This window comes from Callithrix jacchus, chromosome 7 (genome assembly GCF_049354715.1).
Source record: "Callithrix jacchus isolate 240 chromosome 7, calJac240_pri, whole genome shotgun sequence".
Classification (NCBI taxonomy): domain Eukaryota; kingdom Metazoa; phylum Chordata; class Mammalia; order Primates; family Cebidae; genus Callithrix; species Callithrix jacchus.
In genome coordinates, this window is record NC_133508.1 from 52376533 (window position 1) to 52398185 (window position 21653).

Consider the following 21653-nt stretch of genomic DNA (forward strand, 5'->3'; position numbering starts at 1 on the left):
AGTGTGAAGTGCTGTTTCACTGCAGTTTTGAGGTGAGTGTGAAGTGGTGTTTGCAGTTTCAAGGTGAGTGTGAAGTGGTGTTTCACTGCAGCTTTGAGGTGAGTGTGAAGTGCTGTTTCACTGCAGCTTTGAGGTGAGTGTGAAGTGCTGTTTCACTGCAGCTTTGAGGTGAGTGTGAAGTGCTGTTTCACTGCAGCTTTGAGGTGAGTGTGAAGTGCTGTTTCACTGCAGCTTTAAGGTGAGTGTGAAGTGCTGTTTCACTGCAGCTTTAAGGTGAGTGTGAAGTGGTGTTTCACTGCAGCTTTGAGGTGAGAGTGAAGTGCTGTTTCACTGCAGTTTTGAGGTGAGTGTGAAGTGATGTTTCACTGCAGTTTCGAGGTGAGTGTGAAGTGCTGTTTCACTGCAGCTTTGAGGTGAGTGTGAAGTGGTGTTTCACTGCAGCTTTGAGGTGAGTGTGAAGTGCTGTTTCACTGCGGTTTTGATTTGCATTTCCCTGATGACAGTTGATTGCGAGTTTTCTCATGTGCCTATTGGCTATTTCTTGGAGAAGTGTCTGTTCAGATCCTTTGCCCATTTTGTTTGTTTGTGAGAGTCTCACTCTGTCGCCCAGGCTGGAGTGCAGTGGAGCCATCTCAGCTCACTGCAACCTCTGCCTCCGAGGTTCAAGTGATTCTGCCTCAGCCTCCCGAGTTGCTGGGATTACAGGCACGCACCACCACACCCAGCTAATTTGTGGTATTTTTAGTAGAGAGGGGATTTCACCATGTTGGGCAGGCTGGTCTCGGGCTCCTGATCTCAAGTGATCCACCCACCTTGACCCCCCAAAGTGCCGGCATTACAGGCATGAGCACCACACCTAACCTGCCCGTTTTTTAAATGGCTTCCTGGGCTTTTATTATCAAGTCGTAAGAGAGACTTGTATGTTTCAGATAGAAGCCCCTTATCAGATACAGGATTTGCAGATATTTTCTCCCATTCTGTGGGTTGTCCTTTACTTTCTTGATGATATACTTTGAAACACAAAAGTTTTTAATTTTGATGAGGTCAAAATATCTGTATTTTTTTTTGTTGCTCACACTTTTGGTATCATGTCTTGGTGTGTGTTTTTAGCATAATAATTCTCCCCTCAGAAGGAGTGAGGCAGGAGGGGCAGTTGGGCTGGGCTAAGTGGTTCCGCTGGGCTTAGGGTGGCCCTGGGGTTCCTTTTGGCTGGGAACTGAGGCCCGGTCTGCTTTCTGAGCCAGGGGCCTCTGGAGTCCACCAGGCCTTAGTTCTCCAGCATTGAAGACTCAGCCAGTTTATGGCTGGGAAAGCAGTTTAAACAAGGACTTGCTCCCTGGTCAGATCCACATAGCCGAGAGGTGAGAATCAGGACTCTCAACATAGGTGAGCCTGGCTTGGAATCCAGGATTGCCACCAAGTGGCAGGGGCGCATGGGAGGAACGCTTCATCCTTCTGAGCCCTGTTTTCTCACCTGTTACAAAGACAACAGCAGTGATGCCACTTCTCAGCATTTCAGGCATCAGGAGGGGACAGCCAGGATCTTGGGAACTAACTCTCTTCTTCATCCCCAGCCATGAAAGCTGACCGGAAGCGCTTAAAGGGCGAGAAGACAGACCTGGTGAGCCAGATGCAACAGCTGTATGCCACGCTGGAGAGTCGCGAGGAGCAGCTCCGTGACTTCATCCGCAACTATGAGCAGCACCGCAAGGTCAGTGCCACCCTGCCTTCCCCTCCCCTCCCCTCCCAACACACCAGCCTGCCTCCCTCCCCTCCCCTCCCCTCCCATCCCCTCCCCTCCCCTCCTGACACCCAGCCCTGCCTCCCCTCCCCTCTCCACACTCCAGCCCTCCCATCCCCTCCCCTCCCCTCCTGACACACCAGCCCCACCCCCTTCCCCTCCTGACACATCAGCCCTGCCCCCTCTTCCCTCCCGACACACTAGCCCTGCTCCACTTCCCCTCCCGAAACACCAGCTCTGCCCCCTCTCCCCTCCCGACACACCAGCCCTGCCCTCCCCTCCCCTCCCGACACACCAGCTCCCACCTCCCCTGCTGGCTGGCTACCTTCACAGGGTCTTTCTCTTGAATCCCCAAGCACAGATAGGGACACCTTTGATGTGTTCAGCCAGACCTAGGCACTGAAATAAAACCAGCATAGCCCCAGAGGGGGAGCTCCACGTCTCCTGGGCAAACAGGCCTAGACAGATTAGCACAGTCAGGACAGCGTGGACCGGGGAGTCAAGAGGGCTCAGATCCAGGCTCCTCCTTTTCATGCCCTTATGTGTCTCACTGAACTCTCAGAGCCTCAGTTTCCTCTCTGCAGAATGGTGATTGTGCCGGACCTTTCAAAGCTACAATAAGGATTCTATGACTTGATGAAGGCCACGCACTCAGGCTGGTGCCTGGCACGTAGCAAGCATCATCAATAGCATGCATAGCTGACCGTTACCAACACCATAATAAAAGTGTGAAGAGAGAGCTGCGGAGCCCCAGTGAGGCAGCAGGAAGTTCTTCCTATAGGGAGGGAGTCTTAGAAGCCTTCGCAGAGGAAGTGACATATGCACTGGGCTCTGTGGGGTGAGTAGGAGTTTATGGGTCAGATAACTGAGAAATTTGTTTCACCATGTATCTCTCTGGTATCTGTGGTATGACGTGCCAAAGAGGACACCAAAACTTAACAAAGAGTCAGTCCCCTGGGCAGGCACAGTGGCCCATGCCTGTAATTCCAGCACTTTGGGAGACCCAGGTGGGTAGATTGCTTGAGGATAAGAATTTGAGAACAGCCTGGCCAAAAGCCCTTCTACTAAAATTACAAAAATTAGCCGGGCTTCGTGGTGTACACCTCTAGTCCCAGCTACTCAGGAGGCTGAGGCATAGAATCACTGAAATCCGGGAGGTGGAGGCTGCAGTGAGCCAGGATTGCACCACTGCACTCCAGCCTCAAGCTGAATGCCCCTCTCACCTCTGTTTTCTGCCTTGTGTGGGCATCTTGGTCACAGCCCTTGTCACAGGGTGTTCAACTCGAGGCTCCTTGTTTGAACAGTGGGAAGCGATAGGCGGGTGAATGGGTCTCTTCCCAGATGCTGCCTCCAAGCCCAAGTTAAGAGACCAGAGTGTCCAAGCCTGGATTTGAATCTAGATGCTTGGGCCCCCACCCCCGCTTTGGTCTTCCCCAGTGGTTGCTCACTGTTACCTCCCGAGCACACACATCACTTCCTTTCTGTGATGAAAGGAGCCTCCAGGGTTCTTTGGGCCAGGCTAGATGGGGATCTAGGGCTTCTAGCTGCCCTCGATGCCCGACTTCCCCTACTCTGCCTGTCCAGCTCCCCCTACCCTGCCTGTCCCCAACCACCCTGCCTACCCAGCTCCCCCTTGCCCCACCTGTCCCACCCAGATCCCCATGACCTGCCTACTCGGCCCAGCCCTCCCCTGCCCTGCCTGTCCAGATCCCCCTGCCCTGCCTTCTTGACCTGGCTCCCCTTCATGTTAGATGAACTGAGCCTCCCCATGCCTGCCACAGACAAACAGTTTGGCAGGAAGGGGACAACCCAGAAGGGAGGCAGAGGGAGGCACAGGAGGCCACAGAGGCTGCTTTCTCAGGCTCTGGCATGGGGAGCAGCTTGTGGGCCTGGGGTCTGCTCCTTAGGGTGAGGCTCGCTCACCAGCATTGCCTTTGGCCACCATCAGGGAGGCAGAGGCCAGGGGCTCAGGAGTGACTTCCATGCAGAGGGAGGGAGGGGCAGGGCACCCCGCTCTTCTGTCTGATGATGCAGGTACAGGTGTGTGCCCACAGTCACGCGCTGTGGGAGTGACGGTGTGTGCCCACAGGCACATGCTGTGGGAGTGACGGTGTATACTTCCGGGGCAGGGGACCGCGCTCTCCTGTCTGATGATGCAGGTACAGGTGTGTGCTCACAGGCACTCGCTGTGGGAGTGACGGTGTGTACTTCTGGGGCTTGCAGGCAGAGTTCTCAGAGCCTCGTGTATGTCCATTCACTGAACACTCACATGGACACTGCAAGGCGTGTGGTTATCCTCCCCTTTCACAGATGAGCCGACAGACACAGAGAGGAAAGATAGCACATCCACAGTCATATGGCTGGTGATGGCAGGGCAGGGGGCTTACAGGGCCTGGGTCCAGAGCCTGTGTGTCTTCCTCCTGTGCAGTGTGCCTCTTCCCCCAACCCCGTCTGCCTCTGGCACCCAGCACAGCGTCTTCTGGTCACCTCTGCTCCCTGCCGCCCCTTCTGTGTCCGCCTCTCTCATTTCTCCATCCTCAGCCCAAGGAGCTTGATCTTTCTTCAGTGGGCAAGGCAGGGAGAGCCTCTGCCTGACCAGCCTATTCCATGCTCAGCAGCAGGGAAACCTGGTCACCTCATGATTATTGGGGATAGTACACGGGGGGCCAGAGAACCAGCCCACAGCCTTCAGTGACATGCTGGCCCCAGGGCAGGAGACAGGCTTCAAGCTGACTTTATACTTGTCACCTGAGCCACCAGCTTCCTCCTCCTGGGACTTCCTCCTCCTAGGGTCACACAGGGATTAAGAGCACACAGCGGGGTTAGAATCTCACCTCTGAGATTGCTAGTGGAGTGGCACGGGCAAACAGCTGACTGTCACCGGTCCAGCCTTGACATCTGTAAAGCCGGATGAAGATTGCAGCTGCTCACAGCCCAGGGCTGTCAGCACTGAGGTTTCCAGGGCATGGAAGGCAAGTTGGGGTAGCGGCATATGCTCGCTACCATATTATCATTATCATTACCATTATTATTGCTGAGTCAGCCATTTGATCACGAAAATTCCACAGTGGATTTCAAAGCCCCTCTCCCAGCCCCTGACCTGCCGCTCGCTGGTGTTGGTCTCACTGGCAAACCCAGAGAAGGAAACGAAGGCCCCGGGTGTGCAGGGGTGGAGCTGTGGCTGGTCCCACGCAGACACCAGACGTAGGCCTGGTCTCTGGGAAAAAGGTGGGGAGGCAAGACCTGTGCAGAAAGGAACCCAGATAAGACCTTCTGGGAGGGACAGAGGGTCTCAGAAGACCCAGGAATCAGGAGCCAGAGAAAGGGCTGCCTTTGGGAGGCCGAGGCAGGAGGATCACAAGGTCAAGGGATCAAGACCATCTTGGCCAACATGGTAAAACCCTGTCTCTACTAAAAATACAAAAATTAGCAGGGCATGGTGGCTCGAGCCTGTAGTCCCAGCTACTCGGGAGGTTGAGGCAGGAGAATCACTTGAACCTGGGAGGCGGAGGTTGCAGTGAATCAAGATCGTGCCACTGCACTCCAGCCTGGTGACAGAGTGGAACTCCATCTCAGAAAAAAAAAAAAAAAGCTCCCTGAGAATGTGTGCCCTGAAGGAGGACGGATCAGGATTTAGAAAAGCAGCCCGGTGTGGTGGTGGCTCACGCCTGTAATCACAGCACTCTGAGAGGCCAAAGTGGGAGGATCACTTGAGCCCAGGAGTTCAAGACTAGCCTGGACAACAGAGTGAGACCTCCATCTCTACAAAAAATAGTAAAAATTAGCCAGGCAGGGTGGCACACTCCTGTAGTCCCAGCTACTTGGGGAGGATTGCTTGAGCCAGGAAAGTTATGTGGCAGTGAGCCAAGATTGTGCCACTGCACTCCAGCCTGGGACAACAGAGTGAGACTTCCATCTCTACACAAAAATTAAAAACTTAGCCAGGCATGGTGGCACACACCTGTAGTCCCAGCTATCTGGGAGGCTGAAGCGGCAGCATTGCTTAGGCCAGGGAGGTTGAGGCAGCAGTGAGCCAAGATTGTGCCACTGCACTCCAGCCTGGGCAACAGAATGAGACCCTGTCTCAAAAAAAGGAAAAGAAAAAGAGAGTGCTGAGCAGAGTCCAAGAGGGTCCAAGAGATGGTGCTGTTACCAGGTAATGGTCCTGGCAAGGATTGTGGTGATGGCTGCCTTCAGAGGCCACCAGCAGGAACTGGCATGAACATAGTATTACCTATAGCAGATGCTGATTGTGCACCTACTGTATACAGGCATGAACATGGTATTACCAATAGCAGATGTTTATTGTGTACCTGCTGTATACAGGCATGAACGTGGTATTACCAATAGCAGATGTTTATTGTGTACCTGCTGTATACAGGCATGAACGTGGTATTACCAATAGCAGATGTTTATTGCGCACCTGCTGTACACAGGTGTGAACATGGCATTACCAATAGCAGATGTTTATTGTGTACCTACTGTATACAGGCATGAACACGGCAAGTAGCAGATTTATTGTGCACCTACTGTATAAGGCATGAACGTGACATTACCAGTAGCAGACGTTTATTGGGCACCTACTATATAAGGCATGAACGTGACATTACCAATAGCAGGTGTTTATTGTGCACCTACTGTATGTAGGCATGAACATAATATTGCCCATAGCAGATGTTTATTTTTCACCTACTAGGCATAGGCACTGCCCCCATCTCTTCACATTTGCTACTTCCATAACAATCCTGTGAGGAGTGGTTGTCCCTATTCCTTCCATTTAACAGGTGAAAACTGAGACTTAAAGTCATGGGCCCAGGGCCACACGATTATGAAAAGAGTAGAGGCAGGATGCAAACCCAGGAAGCCCGGCACCAGAGCTTACAGGACCAGCCTTTCCCTGGTCCTCCCTCCTCCCACCCCTCAGGACATGCTCAGAGGAACAAAGGAATCATTCCCACTGTTTGCTGTTTTCAACAACCCAAGGCCGAACAGAGAGAGGAGGTCACAGCTGTCCCCGTGAGCCATGGGTGGAGTGCTGGCTATTTCAGTGGCCAACCTAAAGTTTCCTACAAATGTTTATCTGTGTCTTGTCATGGTACATCCCAATTTGGTTTTTAAAATTGTTTTGGCAAAAACGGTGCATATTAGTGGGGTACATAGTGATGGTTGGATACTTGGAAGGTATAGTGATCAGATCAAGGTAATTAATGTATCCATATCCATCTCAAAGTTTTTGTAAGTTTGCTTTTATTTGGCCGTAAAATTCCCATGGAGAACACCATGTCGTTTTTTAAGTCATAGGTGACTAGGGGCATCCCCCGAGTCTGACCAGCAGCTGGGGTGGGGTTGAAGCTACTGGATGGAAGCCTTGTAGCTGTGGCTGCTGGGGCAGCTCCCTGTGGCCACAGCTGAGCAGCAAGTGTCACTTTTATTGAGTGGCTTCATAATACCCTTCAGGTTCATTTAGAAAAATGAAATTTGGAAAGCACTCTTTTTTTTTTTTTTTTTTTTGAGACGGAGTTTCACTCTTGTTACCCAGGCTGGAGTGCAATGGTGCGATCTCAGCTCACCGCAACCTCCGCCTCCTGGGTTCAGGCAATTCTCCTGCCTCAGCCTCCTGAGTAGCTGGGATTACAGGCACGCGCTACCATGCCCAGCTAATTTTTTGTATTTGTAGTACAGACGAGGTTTCACCATGTTGACCAGGACGGTCTCGATCTCTTGACCTCGTGATCCACCCGCCTCGGCCTCCCAAAGTGCTGGGATTACAGGCGTGAGCCACCGTGCCCGGCCCGGAAAGCACTCATTTTTTAAAAATTAATACCTTAAAATTAAGATCTTGGGCCAGGCACGGTGGCTCACACCTGTAATCCCAACACTTTGGGAGACCAAAGTAGGTGAATCACCTGAGGTCGGGAGTTCGAGACCAGCCTGACCAATATGGAGAAACCCCATCTCTATGAAAAATACAAAATTAGCCTGGCATGGTGGTGCGTGCCTGTAATCCCAGCTACTCTGGAGGCTGAGGCAGGAGAATTGCTTGAACCCAGGAGGTGGAGGTTGTGGTGAGCTGAGATCTTACCACTGCGCTCCAGCCTGGACAACAAGAGCAAAACTCTGTCTACAAAAAAAATAAAAATTAAGTTATTAATATTATTATTAGAAGTGGAGAGAGTCGCTCCTGTAGTTCCAGCAGATCGGTTGAATAGTAACATTGAAACAATTTTTTAGTCATTGTTGGATTCAGCCCCATTTTACATGTGGCAAGACTGAGACCCACAGGGGTTAAGTGACTGACCCAAGGACACGTGTTTAGAGCCAGTCTGGCAAAACTGAAGCCACAAGTCCTGGTTTTATTTCACCTCTTTTAAGATCTTGCAACTGGTTACCAAAAATGATTTGCAATTTTATGTGCAAGGTAAATGTCCCCCTGGAACAGGATGACTGGAACCCTCAGGTTCCCTAGCCTACTCGGCTCTGTCCCCCCAGCCTGCCATGGCCCACCCAACTTCTCCAGGAAACCCCTGCAGGACTCTATTGGGGCAGGCAGCAGGAAGGACCCCAGGCCCTGAGCTACTTGGGGGTCTGGGAGGCAGCACAGGAACAAAGCTGCTGAGAAAGAGGGGTCTTGGCCTGTCCAGAATCTGGCCGATGGCCGGGCGTGGTGGCTCATGCCTGTAATCCAGCACTTTGAGAGACTGAGGTGGACAGATCACCTGGGATCAGGAGTCCAAGACCAGCCTGGCCAACATGACAAAAGCCTGTCTCTACTAAAAACACAAAAATGATCTGGGCATGGTGGTGTACGCCTGGTTGCAGCTACTCGGGAGGCTGAGGTAGGAGAATTGCTTGAAAGCAGGAGGCAGGGGTTGCAGTGAGCTGAGATCACACCACCGCACTCCAGCTTGAGTGGCAGAGCAAGACTCCATCTCAAAAAAAAAAAGAGCAAAAACAAAAAAACGGAATATGGCAAATTTCAACATCTCGGAAAGCTTTGCCAAATGCAGTTTCCCTGACACGCGACTGCAGATGGAAGGGCGACTGGGGGACTCTCCACGAGTCCAGCGGAGGAAGTTCACAGCAGGCCAGGCAGCCAGGCTGAGGGCTAGACACGGGGTGAGGCCGAGTGGAGAGGCCACATCAAATACAGGCCACTTTCATCCCACCACTGCCACCTCCCCAGCCAACCTCTTTTTTAGACGGAGTGTTGCTCTGTTGCCCAGGCTGGAGTGCAAGTGGCATAATCTCCGCTCACTGCAACCTCTACCTCCTGGGTAAGCGATTCTCGTGCCTTAGCCTCTGGAGGAGCGGGGATTGATTACAGGCACGCGCCACCACACCTGGCTGATTTTTGTATTTTTTTTAGTAGACACAGGGTTTCACCACATTGGCCTGGCTGGTCTCAAGCTCCTGACCTCAAGTGATCCACCCTCCTTGGCCTCCCAAAGTGCTGGGATTACAGACGTGAGCCACCGTGCCCAGCCCACAACCAGACCTTCATGCTCCTGCAGCCCCCTCCTCCACTCTCCACATTCCACTCCCCCCGCCTTTTTTTTTGAGAGGAGTTTCGCTCTTGTTACCCAGACTGGAATACAATGGTGTGATCTCGGCTTACTGCGACCTCCGCCTCCCAGGTTCAAGCAATTATCCTGCCTCAGCCTCCCAAGTAGCTGGGATTACAGGCACGCACCACCATGCCCAGCTAATTTTTTGTATTTTTAGTAGAGAGAGGGTTTCTCCATGTTGGTCAGGCTGGACTCAAACTCCTGACCTCGGGTGATCCACTCGCCTCAGCCTCCCAAAGTGCTGGAATTATAGGCGTGAGCCTCCCCGTCCTGCCACACTTCATTCTTATGTCTATGTGATCCCCACGTCCTGGCAGCCCCAAAGAACCTTGGCTCCCAGGGCTGTCATCCGAGGCCCCACAAGGTCTGGCCAAACCCCACCCTCATAAATTCCCGCCACCCCCACCCCCACCCAGTTCCAGACCTCCCAGGGGGTCTCCTTTCAGTTCCTTTCCAACCTCAGGTACCAGCAGGGATTGAGACCTCTACCACACTGTCCATGGGATGAGGAGGGTGTTTTACTTCTCTGGGCCTCAGTTTGCTCATCTGTGAAATAGGGGTAATTTGGGTGGTTGTGGGGTTTAAACAGAATAATGCACCTAAAACCCTTAGCACTGTACGGAACATTCTGTGGCATTTGCTGCTGAGCCAGACTCTCCTGCTGTCAGGGAATATGACCCCAGGGAGGTGGGAGTCCAAAATTGAAAGCTCCCACAAGGCCTTCCCATGAGGCCTAGCACCCTTGGTCTGTTCATGAGTAGTGGTGTGAACCAGTGACTGCAATGAGACAAAAGTGATCCTGAGGGTCCTAGTGGGGCTTCCTCCTAATTCAGGGACATTTTATAAGCAGCCTCTTGTACACCAGCGGGTTCTCAGGGACAATCCATACCCCAGTAGTCAGTTCTACACCATAGCAGAATTTTTCACTATAAGCTCCATGAGTGTGGGGATTTTTGTCTGGTTAATACCAGACAAATAGCCACAAATATTAGTTGAATAACAGACTAGTATCAGCTTTAAATAAAGAAAACAGGTTAGAGGGGGCCTGGGTTCCTCTCTTACATGAGTGGCCAGGGAAGGCTTCTCAGAGGAGGAGACATTTGAGCAGCAATCTGAGTGATGCGAGCAGGTGCCTGCTGGGAGAGCAGCCCTGAGCAGAGCTCTCCAGGTGGATTCCCTCATGCAGATCCACACAGACGCCCCAAAGTAGGTGTGGTATTATTCCCTGGTTACAGATGGGGAAATTGAGGCAAGGATTACTTGCAGCAGTCATTGCAAAGGCAGGTTTTGGCCCAGGTTCCCCCTGTGTCTTTAGAACCAAGGTCATAGCTACAGCTCTGTGACGGCCACAGAGAAAGGGCCAAGTTCTCTCCATCAGCCTACCCTCTCTCACCATCTGAAGTGAAGCCTTCAGAGACAGGCCTGTCAGACAAGGCAGAATGGTGGCCTCTCTTCAGGGTCCCAGGCCACATGGAGACCTTGGATTTGCTTTCGATTTGGTGAATGGGAAGATGGTGGCTGGGTGGGTGGATGGGCAGGGCTCCCCGCTGGGCCCGTCCTTTTGAGAAGGATGCCTGTTGTTCGGAAACGTTGCTCCAGCCAACAGAGGTCACAGCCCCAATTCAGCTGTCTGTCCCCTCCCTGCTGGCTCTGCTCTGGGGACTGGCACAGCCGGGGCCCAGCCCTTCCCTGGACAATCAAAGAAAACAGCTCACGCAGGAGGACTGGCCTGGGGAGGGGTCTCAGGCAAGCAGCCCAGGACTGTGCCATGTTCAGGACACAGCAGCTGTTTCTCTCCTGGGCTGTGACTTTGTGGGGTGGTGGCCGGACTGTGTGGCACTCCAGACAATTGCGGTTGCTGGTGCCTCCTTACTGTGGACACTGTTTCCCTGTGATGAGCACAATTTACCAAACAGAACAAAGCCCCACAGCAGCACCTGCACCCTAACTTCTGTCAGACTGTGAAGTATTCCCGCACGTGAAGTCATTTGATCTTTAGCATTCTTAGAAATAGGTAGGATTGACCCCTGGCTCATTTTACATCCTGGGGAACCCAGGCTTAATGAGGGAGAATGACTTCCCCAAAGCAGCCATTTGCTCACTTATTCACTCATGCAGCGAAAAAGTGTTTACTGAGCGTCCGCAAGGTTCGTCTCTGTTCCAGCCTTCCAGCTAGTTTGTGACAGAGCTGGAGTTCACGCCCACGGCTTTCCCACCACAGAACCGGAGCTCCTGGCCACATGTCATGGGGTCTCCCCACTTCTTTTTTTCTTTTTCTTTTTTTTTTTTTTGAGACAGAGTCTTGCCCTGTCACCCGGGCTGGAGTACAATGGCATGATCTTGGCTCACTGCAACCTCCACCTCGCAGGTTCAAACGATTCTCCTGCCTTGGTCTCATGAGTAGCTGGGACTACAGGTATGCACCACCACACCCAGCTAATTTTTTGTATTTTTAGTAGAGACAGGGTTTCACCATGTCAGCCAGGTTGGTCTCGATCTCCTGACCTTGTGATCTACCCGCCTCGGCCTCCCAGATTGCTGGGATTACAGGCATGAGCCAGCGTGCCCCGCCCCCAGGCGCAGTGGCTCATGCCTGTAATCCCAGCAATCTGTCTAGGGATCAGGCCCTCTTTAGGTGTCCCTGGGCCAAGAGGAGCCCGGTTGTGACACCCACATTACTCTCTCCCTCTCCCACCCACAGGAGAGCGAAGACGCGGTCAAAGCGCTGGCCAAGGAGAAGGACCTGCTGGAGCGCGAGAAGTGGGAGCTGCGACGCCAAGCCAAGGAGGCCACAGACCACGCCGCGGCCCTGCGCTCCCAGCTGGACCTCAAGGACAACCGGATGAAGGAGCTGGAGGCTGAGCTGGCCATGGTGAGAACCCTCTCCACCCAGGTGGGCCTGGCATCTGCCAGCAGTGCTGCGGTGGGAGCCAGGACATCTGGCATGATGGGCTCACCCCGGAGTCCTAGGGTGGGGTGGGTGGGGCAGAGCCAGACACAAGCAGAGTGGCAGGGCCCGCAGCGGGAGGGGCTTTCTGCAATGCTCCGTAAGCTTCCCTCCAAGACCATGCCCCACAAGCCTGGGCCAGCCTTTTATCTGCTTGCTTTGGGCCCAGGGAATCTGGGGACCCTGGGAAACCATTCACTCTCCCACACACCCCAGCCTACGGTTAGGAGAAAAAAGGGCCAAGTGCAGGGGCTCATGCCTGTAATCCCAGCAGTTTAGGAGGCTGTGGCAGGCAGATTGTTTGAGCCCAGGAGTTTGAGACCAGCCTGGAAAACATGGCAAAACCCCATCTCTACCAAAAAATACATAAAATAATAGCCAAGCATGGTACATGCCTGTGGTCCCAACCAGTCCGGTTGCTGAAGCAGGATTGCCTGAGCCCAGGAGGCGGACAGGGAGCCGTGGTCACGCCACCACACCCAGCCAGGGCAACAGTGACACCCTGTCTCAAAAAAAAACAAGGAAAAAACGTTTTTTGTGTTTAAAAGATACATATTTGCTTAGGAAAATATTTGGGAGGAAATACACGGAAATGTTAACATTCATTCTCTCATAGCGGTAGGATTTCAAGTGACTTTTATTTATTTCTGTTCATTTATTGGCCTCTTTTCACATGTCTCTGCAGCAAAAATGTCTTATTTGGTTCATTAAGGAAATAAATAATTTTTTCCTAACCCAAAGCAGACCCTCAAAATACTTCCAAGTACTTTATTTTCCCAGGAGGTGCATAGCCTTCGCAGTGGGGACAGAGAGTCTGGGTGGGGACACAGCCCTCCGATCTGTTCTGCCTACTCCTGTGTGACCTTGGGCCGCTTGCTCAACTGCGCTGGGCTTCAATGCCTTTTACTTGTTACTGGGTTGGGGGTGGGGCCTTAATCCCACCCTACCATCCCCACAGGGTAGCTGTGAAGATCCAGGGACGTCGTAGCTAGTGGGAACTCTGGAAGCCACCAGGGGCTCAGTGTGACAGTGGCCAGGAGGAGAATGTCAGAGGAGCTCCTGGGGAGTAGGGGCAGGGGGAGGATGTAGCTCTTAATGATTTGTCGTCCTGCAGAGCGCTAACGTCAGCTAACGGTGTGGTTGCAGCCGTGTGATATGGGTTCAAATCCAGCCCTAAGTGCTTCCTAACTGTGTATGACTTTGTACAGGAGCCTTCACCTTTCTGGACCCCATATCCATCAACTCAAAACAGAAATAATGGCATATATAGTTGACCCTTAAACAACGCAGGGTTTAGGGGTGCCGATCCCCTGTGCAGCTAAATCCATGTATAACTTTTGACTCCCCGGGCACGTAACTGCTAGTAGCCTGCTGTTGACCAGAAGCCTTGCTGAGAACACGGTCAGGGAGCACATCTGTGTTAACTGCGTCATACACTGTATTTGTATTAGTCCATTCTTACACTGCTGTAAAGAAATTGCTGAGACTGAGTAATTTATCAAGGAAAGAGGTAGGCCGGGCATGGTGACTCACGCCTGTAATCCCAACACTTTGGGAGGCCGAGGCAGGAGGATCACGAGGTCAAGAAATCGAGACCATCCTGGCCAACATGGCGAAACCCCGTCTTTACCAAAAAATACAAAAATTCGCCGGGTGTGGTGGTGTGCCCCTGTAATCCCAGCTACTCGGGAGGCTAAGGCAGGAGAATCTCTTGAACCCAAGAGGCAGAGGTTGCAGTGAGCCGAGATTGCACCACTGCACTCCAGCCTGGCGACAGGGCAAGACGTCGTCTCAAAAACAAACAGGAAAGAGGTTTAATTGACTAGCAGTTCTGAATGGCTGGGGAGGCCTCAGAAACTCATAATCATGGCAAAGGAGAAGTAAGGCAGTTTCTTTACAAGATAGCGGAAGGGAGAATGAATACAGGAGGAACTACCACATGCTTATAAACCATCAGATCTCGTTAGAATTGTCACTGTCGTGAGAACAGCATGGGAGAACCATTCCCGTTGTCCACTTACCTGCACCTGGTCCCTCCCTTGACACATTGGGATTACAATTCAAGATGAGGCTTGGCTGGGGATACAGAGCCAACTATATCAGTATTCTTAGAATAAAGTAAGCTAGAGCAAAGAAAGTGTTATTAAGAAAATCCGGCCGGACGCAGTGGCTCACACCTGTAATCGCAGCACTTTGTGAGGCAAAGGAGGGCAGATCACTTGAGGTCAGGAGTTCAAGACCAGCCTGGCTATCATAGTGAAACCCCATCTCTAATAAAAATACAAAAATCAGCCTGGCGTGGTAGAGGGTGGCTGTAATCCCAGCTACTCAGGAGGCTGAGGCAGAAGAATCGCTTGAACCCGGGAGGCAGAGGTTGCAGTGAGCCAAGATTGCACCATTGCACTCTAGCCTGGGCGACAGAGTGACACTCCTTCTCAGCGGGAGAAAAAAAAGGAAAGAAAAGATTAGCCGGATTTTGTGGCAGACACCTGTAGTCCCAGCTAATCAGGAGGCTGAGATGGGAGGATCAACTGAGCCTGGGAAGTCAAGGCTACAGGGAGCCATAATTGTGCCACTGCACTCCAACCTGGGCAACAGAACAAGACTGCATCTCAAAAAAAAAAAAAAAAGAAAGAAAGAAAGAAAAAAGAGAGAATCATAAGGAAGAGAAAATATGTTTGCTGTTCATTAAGTAGAAAAAGAGGATCATCAAGGTCTTCATCCTCATCATCTTCATGCTGAGTGGCTGAGGAGGAGGGAGGAGGATTGGCCTTGCTGTCTTGTGACAGAGGTGGAAGAAAATCCACCAATAATCAGACCTATGCACCCATGCAGTTCAAACCCACGTGGTTCAAGAGTTGAATGTGCTTTGTAGGGCTCTTGTGAGGTTTCCAAGAAATAAAGCAGAAGCAGCACTTGGCAGGGGGCCCGGATGCCTGGACATTGTAAACCAGCACCAGGCCCCCCAGAGCAGGCCAGGACACAATCCCGGAGCCTCGCCTAGGTCTCCTTCGCCAATGCTGACCCCTAGTGGTGAGAATTGCTGGGCAGGAAAAAGCCATAGGGACCCCTGGGGTCCCCAGGGGTTCCCACCAGTGGGGTGTGTCATACTGGAGGCCCTGCGGCCACCTGTAGCCCAGACAGAAACCTTTGAACTTGCAGGCCAAGAAAAGGCCCCTGTTCTCCCAGGTCTTCCTCATGCCTCATGGACAGACAAGCTGTGTCTTCCTCACCTTGGAGTCCTGACCTTAGGCATCCGAGGACTCCCTGGGTCTTTCTGGCCTGGGATCCAGCTCACCCTGGCTTCTGCTCCCACGGTATCTGGACACTCAGCCTGTTTCAGCTCTGGCCGACAAAACTCAGATTCTGGCCTCCTTCTGGCAGGCATCAGATGCACCTGCCGGCGTGAATGTTGGCAGCTCAGGCTGATTTATGTTCATGTTAACAGCACAGACAGTGTCTACCCAGGACTTGGAGGCAGAGGGAAGGGGCTTCATGAGGAGCTGTGACGGGCCCAGTCTTGGGGTGTCCAACTGACCGCAGGTTCCCTCCATTGCCACCATCCCTAGAATTTCACAGCCAGGTCGTGTTGTCTGCAGGCCCAGCTCCCCCCATATGGCTGACCCTTCCCCGGGGGTTGCCTTAAGTTCTGGGTTGCAAGCAACAGAAAGCAGCTCTGCTCTGCTGGTGGAAGCACAGAGGGTGGATTGGAAGGAGGTCAGGGTCCATGGGTGCACTGGGGAGGTGGAGGGCGCAGCTTAGCAATGGCAGACGCCATGGCAGCTGCAGGCTGGGTGCAGTGGCCTTTCCCTATAATCCCAACAGTTTGGGAGGCCAAAGTGGGCAGATCACTTGATCAGGAGTTTGATACTGGCCTGGCCAACATGGTGAAACCCTGACTCTACTAAAAATACAAAAATTATCCAGACATGGTGGTGCATACCTGTAATCCCAGCTACTCAGGAGGCTGATGCAGGAGAATCACTTGAACCAGAAGGCAGAGGTTGCAGTGAGCTGAGATCGCACCACTTCACTCCAGCCTGGGTGACAGAGTGAGACCCCGTCTCAAAAAAAGAAGCAGCTACAGAGGTGGAGAGCTAGGCCCCTCGGAGAACGGTGTGCTCAGCAGCCCCTGCAGCTGGGGGGATGAACATGTCCCCTTTGTCTTCTGATTAAATCTTACCTCAGTGAGGTCCATGCAGCATGCCCAGTGGCCCATCTTGGGCAACTGACTTCCCCTTATCTAGGGGTCCTGGCTATGGCTGCTGGTACTGGGCAGTTTCCTAAGTGACCCCGGGGTGCTGCCACAGAAGTGGCAGAGGTCACACCTGCAGGTGACATTGAAGCCACTGGGAAAGCAGGTATTGGGAAAAGAGTCCGGGCTGGTGCCGAGTGAGGGGTGAGTGGCCCGTCGGGACCCAAGCATCATTTCTCCCCCCGTGTCCTGAGGAGCCAACTCCGGGCCATCCCATATACCCTCTTCACTGCTTCACTTGGGGAAAAGCCAAAAAGACATTTGCTTCAGCAGATGTTTCCCAAAGAAGCAAAGGCCTCAGTGGGCACCCTGAGGCCTGCTCAGCCATCTACCCTTGCTAGGGACATTTCCTGTTAAAAGTCCCGGCCGACCATCCTGGTCAACATGGTGAAACCCTGTCTCTACTAAAAATGCAAAAATTAGCTGGGCATGGTGGTGTGTGCCTGTAATCCCAGCTACTCAGGAGGCTGAGGCAAGAGAATTGCCTGAACCCAGGAAGCGGAGGTTGCGGTGAGGCGAGATCGCGCCATTTCACTCCAGCCTGGGTAACAAGAGTGAAACTCCGTCTCAAAAAAAAAAAAAAAAATCCCGACCAAATCAGGCATTACCACCCACACAGCATCTTCTCCGTAATCACATTGGCCCCATTGGACCATGTGTGTGTGTGTAAAATATTGTTTATTGACATATAACGTCAAGGCCCAAGCCCACATAGAGTGTCCTGCCGTTGCCCCTGCAGGAGCCTCCCCTCCCTGGCCGGAGCGTGCCTTGATCCTTGGTCGTTGGTCATTGGTCAGTGGTTGCTGGTCATGCCACTCAATGGTTTTTAGCATGTTGATAACTGTGCAACCGGGACTGCTGTCTAATTTCAGAACAGTTTCATCTCCCCAAAAAGCACCACCATTCATGCGCGGTCACTCCAGGAGGTCTGTATTCTCACGGTTTCGGAGCTGGAGGTCAGGCTGTCCAGTACTCCCTGGCTTGCCATCTTTGCTTGGGAGGCCTTTGAAGGGAGTCTAGCCAGGGCTTGAAGGAGGCGGCTCCCTTACCAGCCTTCCCTTAGTCCACAGGCTGTCCCCACCAGCCTCCCTATGTGGGGCCGGGAGGTGGCGCTGTCTGCTCCTGAGACCATGGGCATCCCCCAAACACTGGCCCTGTCCCCAGGAGCCTGCTCACCCTGACGTCGCTGCCCATGAGTATGGCTTCTTCCGCATAGGAAAGTCTTCTTCCACTTACGGGGCACTCTGTAAACAAGGGCACTATTGACGTTTGGGGCCAGAGAACTGTGGTGGGACTGCTCTGTGCTCTGTGGGGTGTCTAGCAGCTTCCCTGGCCTCTACCCACCAGATGCCAGCAGCACCCCCACCCCAGCCCCTAGCGTGACAGCAGGAGTCTCCAGACATGGCCAGATGTCCCCCAGAGTGCAGAATCACCCAGGCTGGAAGCGCTTCTCCATCATGTAGGACATTTTGCAAGAATCAGATGTTCCTGTCTGTCTGGGCCTGAGCTGTTGGGGTCTGAGTCCCAGTTTGGGTTCTGTTGTCTTCTGTCTGTGTGACCCTTGACAAGGGGCTTAACCTCTCTGAGCCTCAGTTTCCTCCTGTACAAAATCAGAACTATAGGCCAGGCATGGTGGCTCATGCCTGTAATCCCAACAGTTTGGGAGGCTGAGTTGGGCGAATCACCTGAGGTCAGGAGTTCAAGACCAGCCTGGCCAACATGGTGAAACCCGTCTCTACTGAAAATACAAAAATTAGCGAGGCATGATGGCGGGCATCCGTAATTCCAGCTACTCGGGAGACTGCAGCAGGAAAATCATTTGAACCCGGAAAGTGCAGGTTGCAGTGAGTTGAGATTGCGCCATTCCACTCCAGCCTGGACAAAAAAGTGAGACTCCATCTAAGATGAGAAGAGATGAGATGAGATGGGATAGGACCAGAACTATAAGACGACCTTCCCCCTAGAGTGACAGTGCAGGGAGATGAGGCAGTGGTTGAATGGGGCAGGCACACCTCAGAACTCAGTCAATGCTCACAGTTCCATACTGAGGTTGCCCTAGGCCCACCCTGTCCTCAGACCCCACAGGGGATGAAGAGACATGAATTCTCATGCCTGTTCCACTCATCAGTATTTGACCTTGCACATGTCACCTTTAACCTTTTCGTGCCTCAGTTTCCTCATCTGTTAAAACGATAGCCACCACCAGCCCTGAGGAGAGACAGGGGCTGTGAGGGATGAGCAGGCGGAGAAGCAGGATGGGTTGGCCACGCCTCAGGTTCCTTTTCAATGGCCACGCTCTGAGTCCATGCCCCTTGTGCCTGTTCTCAGCTGCAGCAAAAGCAGTCTGCCCCAAATGTGCCACCTCCAGGCCCCTGGCCACTGTCTCCCTGGACCATTCGGACCAGCCCTTGGCAAGCAAGTTCCTAGGCTGGTTCTGAACTCGGACTGGTGGCAGGGGGCCTCCCACCCTGCATGAGGGCAGGGTCTGCACAATCCCAAGACTACCTGAGCCTGTTTTTTTTTTAAATTTTTCTTTTTGAGATGGAGTTTCGCTCTTGTTACCCAGGCTGGAGTGCAATGGCGCGATCTCGGCTCACCGCAACCTCCGCCTCCTGGGTTAAGGCAATTCTCCTGCCTCAGCCTCCCAAGTAGCTGGGATTACAGGCGTGCGCCACCATGCCCAGCTAATTTTTTGTATTTTTAGTAAAGACGGATTTTCACCATGTTGACCAGGATTGTATTGATCTCTTGACCTCGTGATCCACCCACCTCGGCCTCCCAAAGTGCTGGGATTAGAGGCGTGAGCCACCGTGCCCGGCCCCCTGAGCCTGTTGTTGACCCCACAGGAGCCTCCCCTCCGCTGCCAGAGCCTGCACTGGTCACTGGCCCTTGATGTCATGGCCCATGTTTGCCTCATCAGCTCACACCAGTACCTCCCTGCTGGACCTGCTCCCACCCCGACCCCTGAAATCTGCAAAAGAGGGTCCCAGCCGGCTTCCCCCTAAGGAGAATAACTTAACTGTGTCGCAGAGTGTGTCTATGAAGCACGGGAAGAAGGTGGCCTTGTGCCCACTCAGTGCCCGTTTGGCACAATGTGCCATCCGTACAGGAGCACCAGCCTTCCAGCGTCTGCTCAGAGGCTCCTGCCTCAAGATCCTCCCAGCCTTTAGCCCAGAGAAATACCCCCTAGACAAGCGAGCACCTGGCAGAGGATTCGGCTTCTGGGCACAGCGTGCCTGCAGGACCAGGCTTGCTCTCTGATGTGGGAGATGTGATGGGTTCCTCGTGGCCTTTGATCAGGAGACCCTCAGACCCTCCTGATCGACAGGAACTGCCATTGGCCCCAGCCAGAAGGTGGGCGAGGGCAGGGTCCCATGCTGCCATCTCCTCTTCCTGCCTCACAGATCTCACTGCCCAGGCTCAAGGAGCGCATAAGTAATCCTAACTGAGCACCATGACTGCTCTGAGACAGTGGCCCAGACCGGATCCTTGACCCTGGTGTGAATGACTCCTCACATCATTCCCTGTTTGTGATATAGAAACTCTTTAATAGCAATCACTAATATTTATTGGGCATTTTTACCATGGGCCAAGCACTCTCCCTAGCAACCATGTGAGGGAGGAACTTTCCTTATCCCCGTTAGACAGCTGGAGGCATGAAGGCACGGAGAGGTGAGGAGCCTGCCTTGGAATCCCACAGCTCAGAAGTGGCAGAGCCAGGATCAAATCCAGACAGAGCTCAAGCTTCAAAGAGCTGTGCCAGGGCCAGGCCACCACATCACACAATTCCAGGGGGCGCTGCTTCCATAAACATGGTCCCTCTTGGTTTCCCCATCTAATCTAGTGGGACTGTGAAGTTCAGAATGGTGGAGTCATTTGCTCAAGGTCACAGCAAGTTAAGTAGGAGAGGTGGAGTTTGAACCCAGTCCTGTCTGACTTTTGTCACATGGACGCATTTATGTCAAGTTAATAATTCCCAGGAGCTTGACGTTCCAGGTTCCGAGTGCTTAGAAGAGGCTGAAGTCTCAGAGAGGAGAAGAGTCAGAGCCCAAGGGGAGTTCCCAGCATTAAATTGCATTTAGTGGAAGAGATTAGTCAGAGAAATGTATCAATTGCCACGGGAGAAGATCTAATTGTGTGTGTGTGTGTGTGTGTGTGTCTATTCTCACACTGCTGATAAAGATATACCTAAGACCGGGTAATACAGGTTGCAGAGGCCTCACAATCACAGTGGAAGGCAAAGGAGGAGCAAAGTCATGTCTTACATGGTGGCAGGCAAGAGAGTGTGTGCAGGGGAACAGGCCTTTATAAAATCATCAGATCTCGTGAGACTTATTATCATGAAAACAGCATTGGAAAAACCCACCCTCATGATTCAATTTCCTCCCACCAGGTTTCTCCCACAACATGTGGGGATTGTAGGAGTTACAATTCAAGATGAGATTTGGGTGGGGACACAGCCAAACCATATTCGTGCATATATATGTGTATATGTGTTTGCATGTATGTGCATGTATGTGTGTATACATGTGTATATGTGTGTGTGTGTGGGTACATGGGTGTGCAAGCAGGTGCATGAACTTTAGATGAGACTTCACATGTGTCATCTGCAGTTCTCTCCATTGTAGCTCTGCCTTGGAAGGTTAAAATCCCGAATGGGCAGAGTGGACAGTTTGAGAGGTCCCTGTGCTTCAGAACTCACAGGTACAGGCACCCCATTCTGAAGGGCCAGCCGTAGGGGACCTCCCAATTGTCAGGTAGCAAGGATGTCAAGCTGCCTCCTGAGGTGGAAGATGCCACTCCCAGGCCCAGACAGAGGTGAGGCCCCACCTAGGACAAGAAAGCCGATGGTTTGGGGGAGCCATGCCACCCAGGCCTCCTCCTCACTCCCTCCCATGCTCCCTCCAAGGGCTGGCTGTTTCAGGAGCTGGTTTGTACAATCCTGTGCTTTCTCTGCATGTGGCTGGGAGTTTTTGCAGGAGGGAAGAGCTGAGGGTTCATTGCCATGTGATGGCAGACCAGCCTGGGTGCTGATTTCTCCCGAGTCCCAGTTTCTGGGCAGGAGGAAGCAAGGGAGTGGGGCACCCCCCAAGGCTGAGGTGTAGTGGCGTGGACAGCCTGGAGGGAAGGCGGGTGCAGGGCTGG

The 21653-nt window shown here is 52.7% G+C and overlaps 1 protein-coding gene across 7 annotated transcripts in view; it reads left to right on the forward strand.

Moving 5' to 3' along the window:
- The window catches only part of KAZN (kazrin, periplakin interacting protein), a 1282700-nt gene that overhangs the window by 1199035 nt on the left and 62012 nt on the right, over positions 1–21653 (forward strand). For all 7 annotated transcript variants that reach the window (XM_035252956.3, XM_035252957.3, XM_035252962.3 and 4 more), the window contains 2 exons: positions 1575–1711; positions 12008–12178. In XM_035252956.3, coding sequence (XP_035108847.2) covers positions 1575–1711; positions 12008–12178 — 308 coding nt within the window. The remainder of the gene's footprint in view (positions 1–1574; positions 1712–12007; positions 12179–21653) is intronic.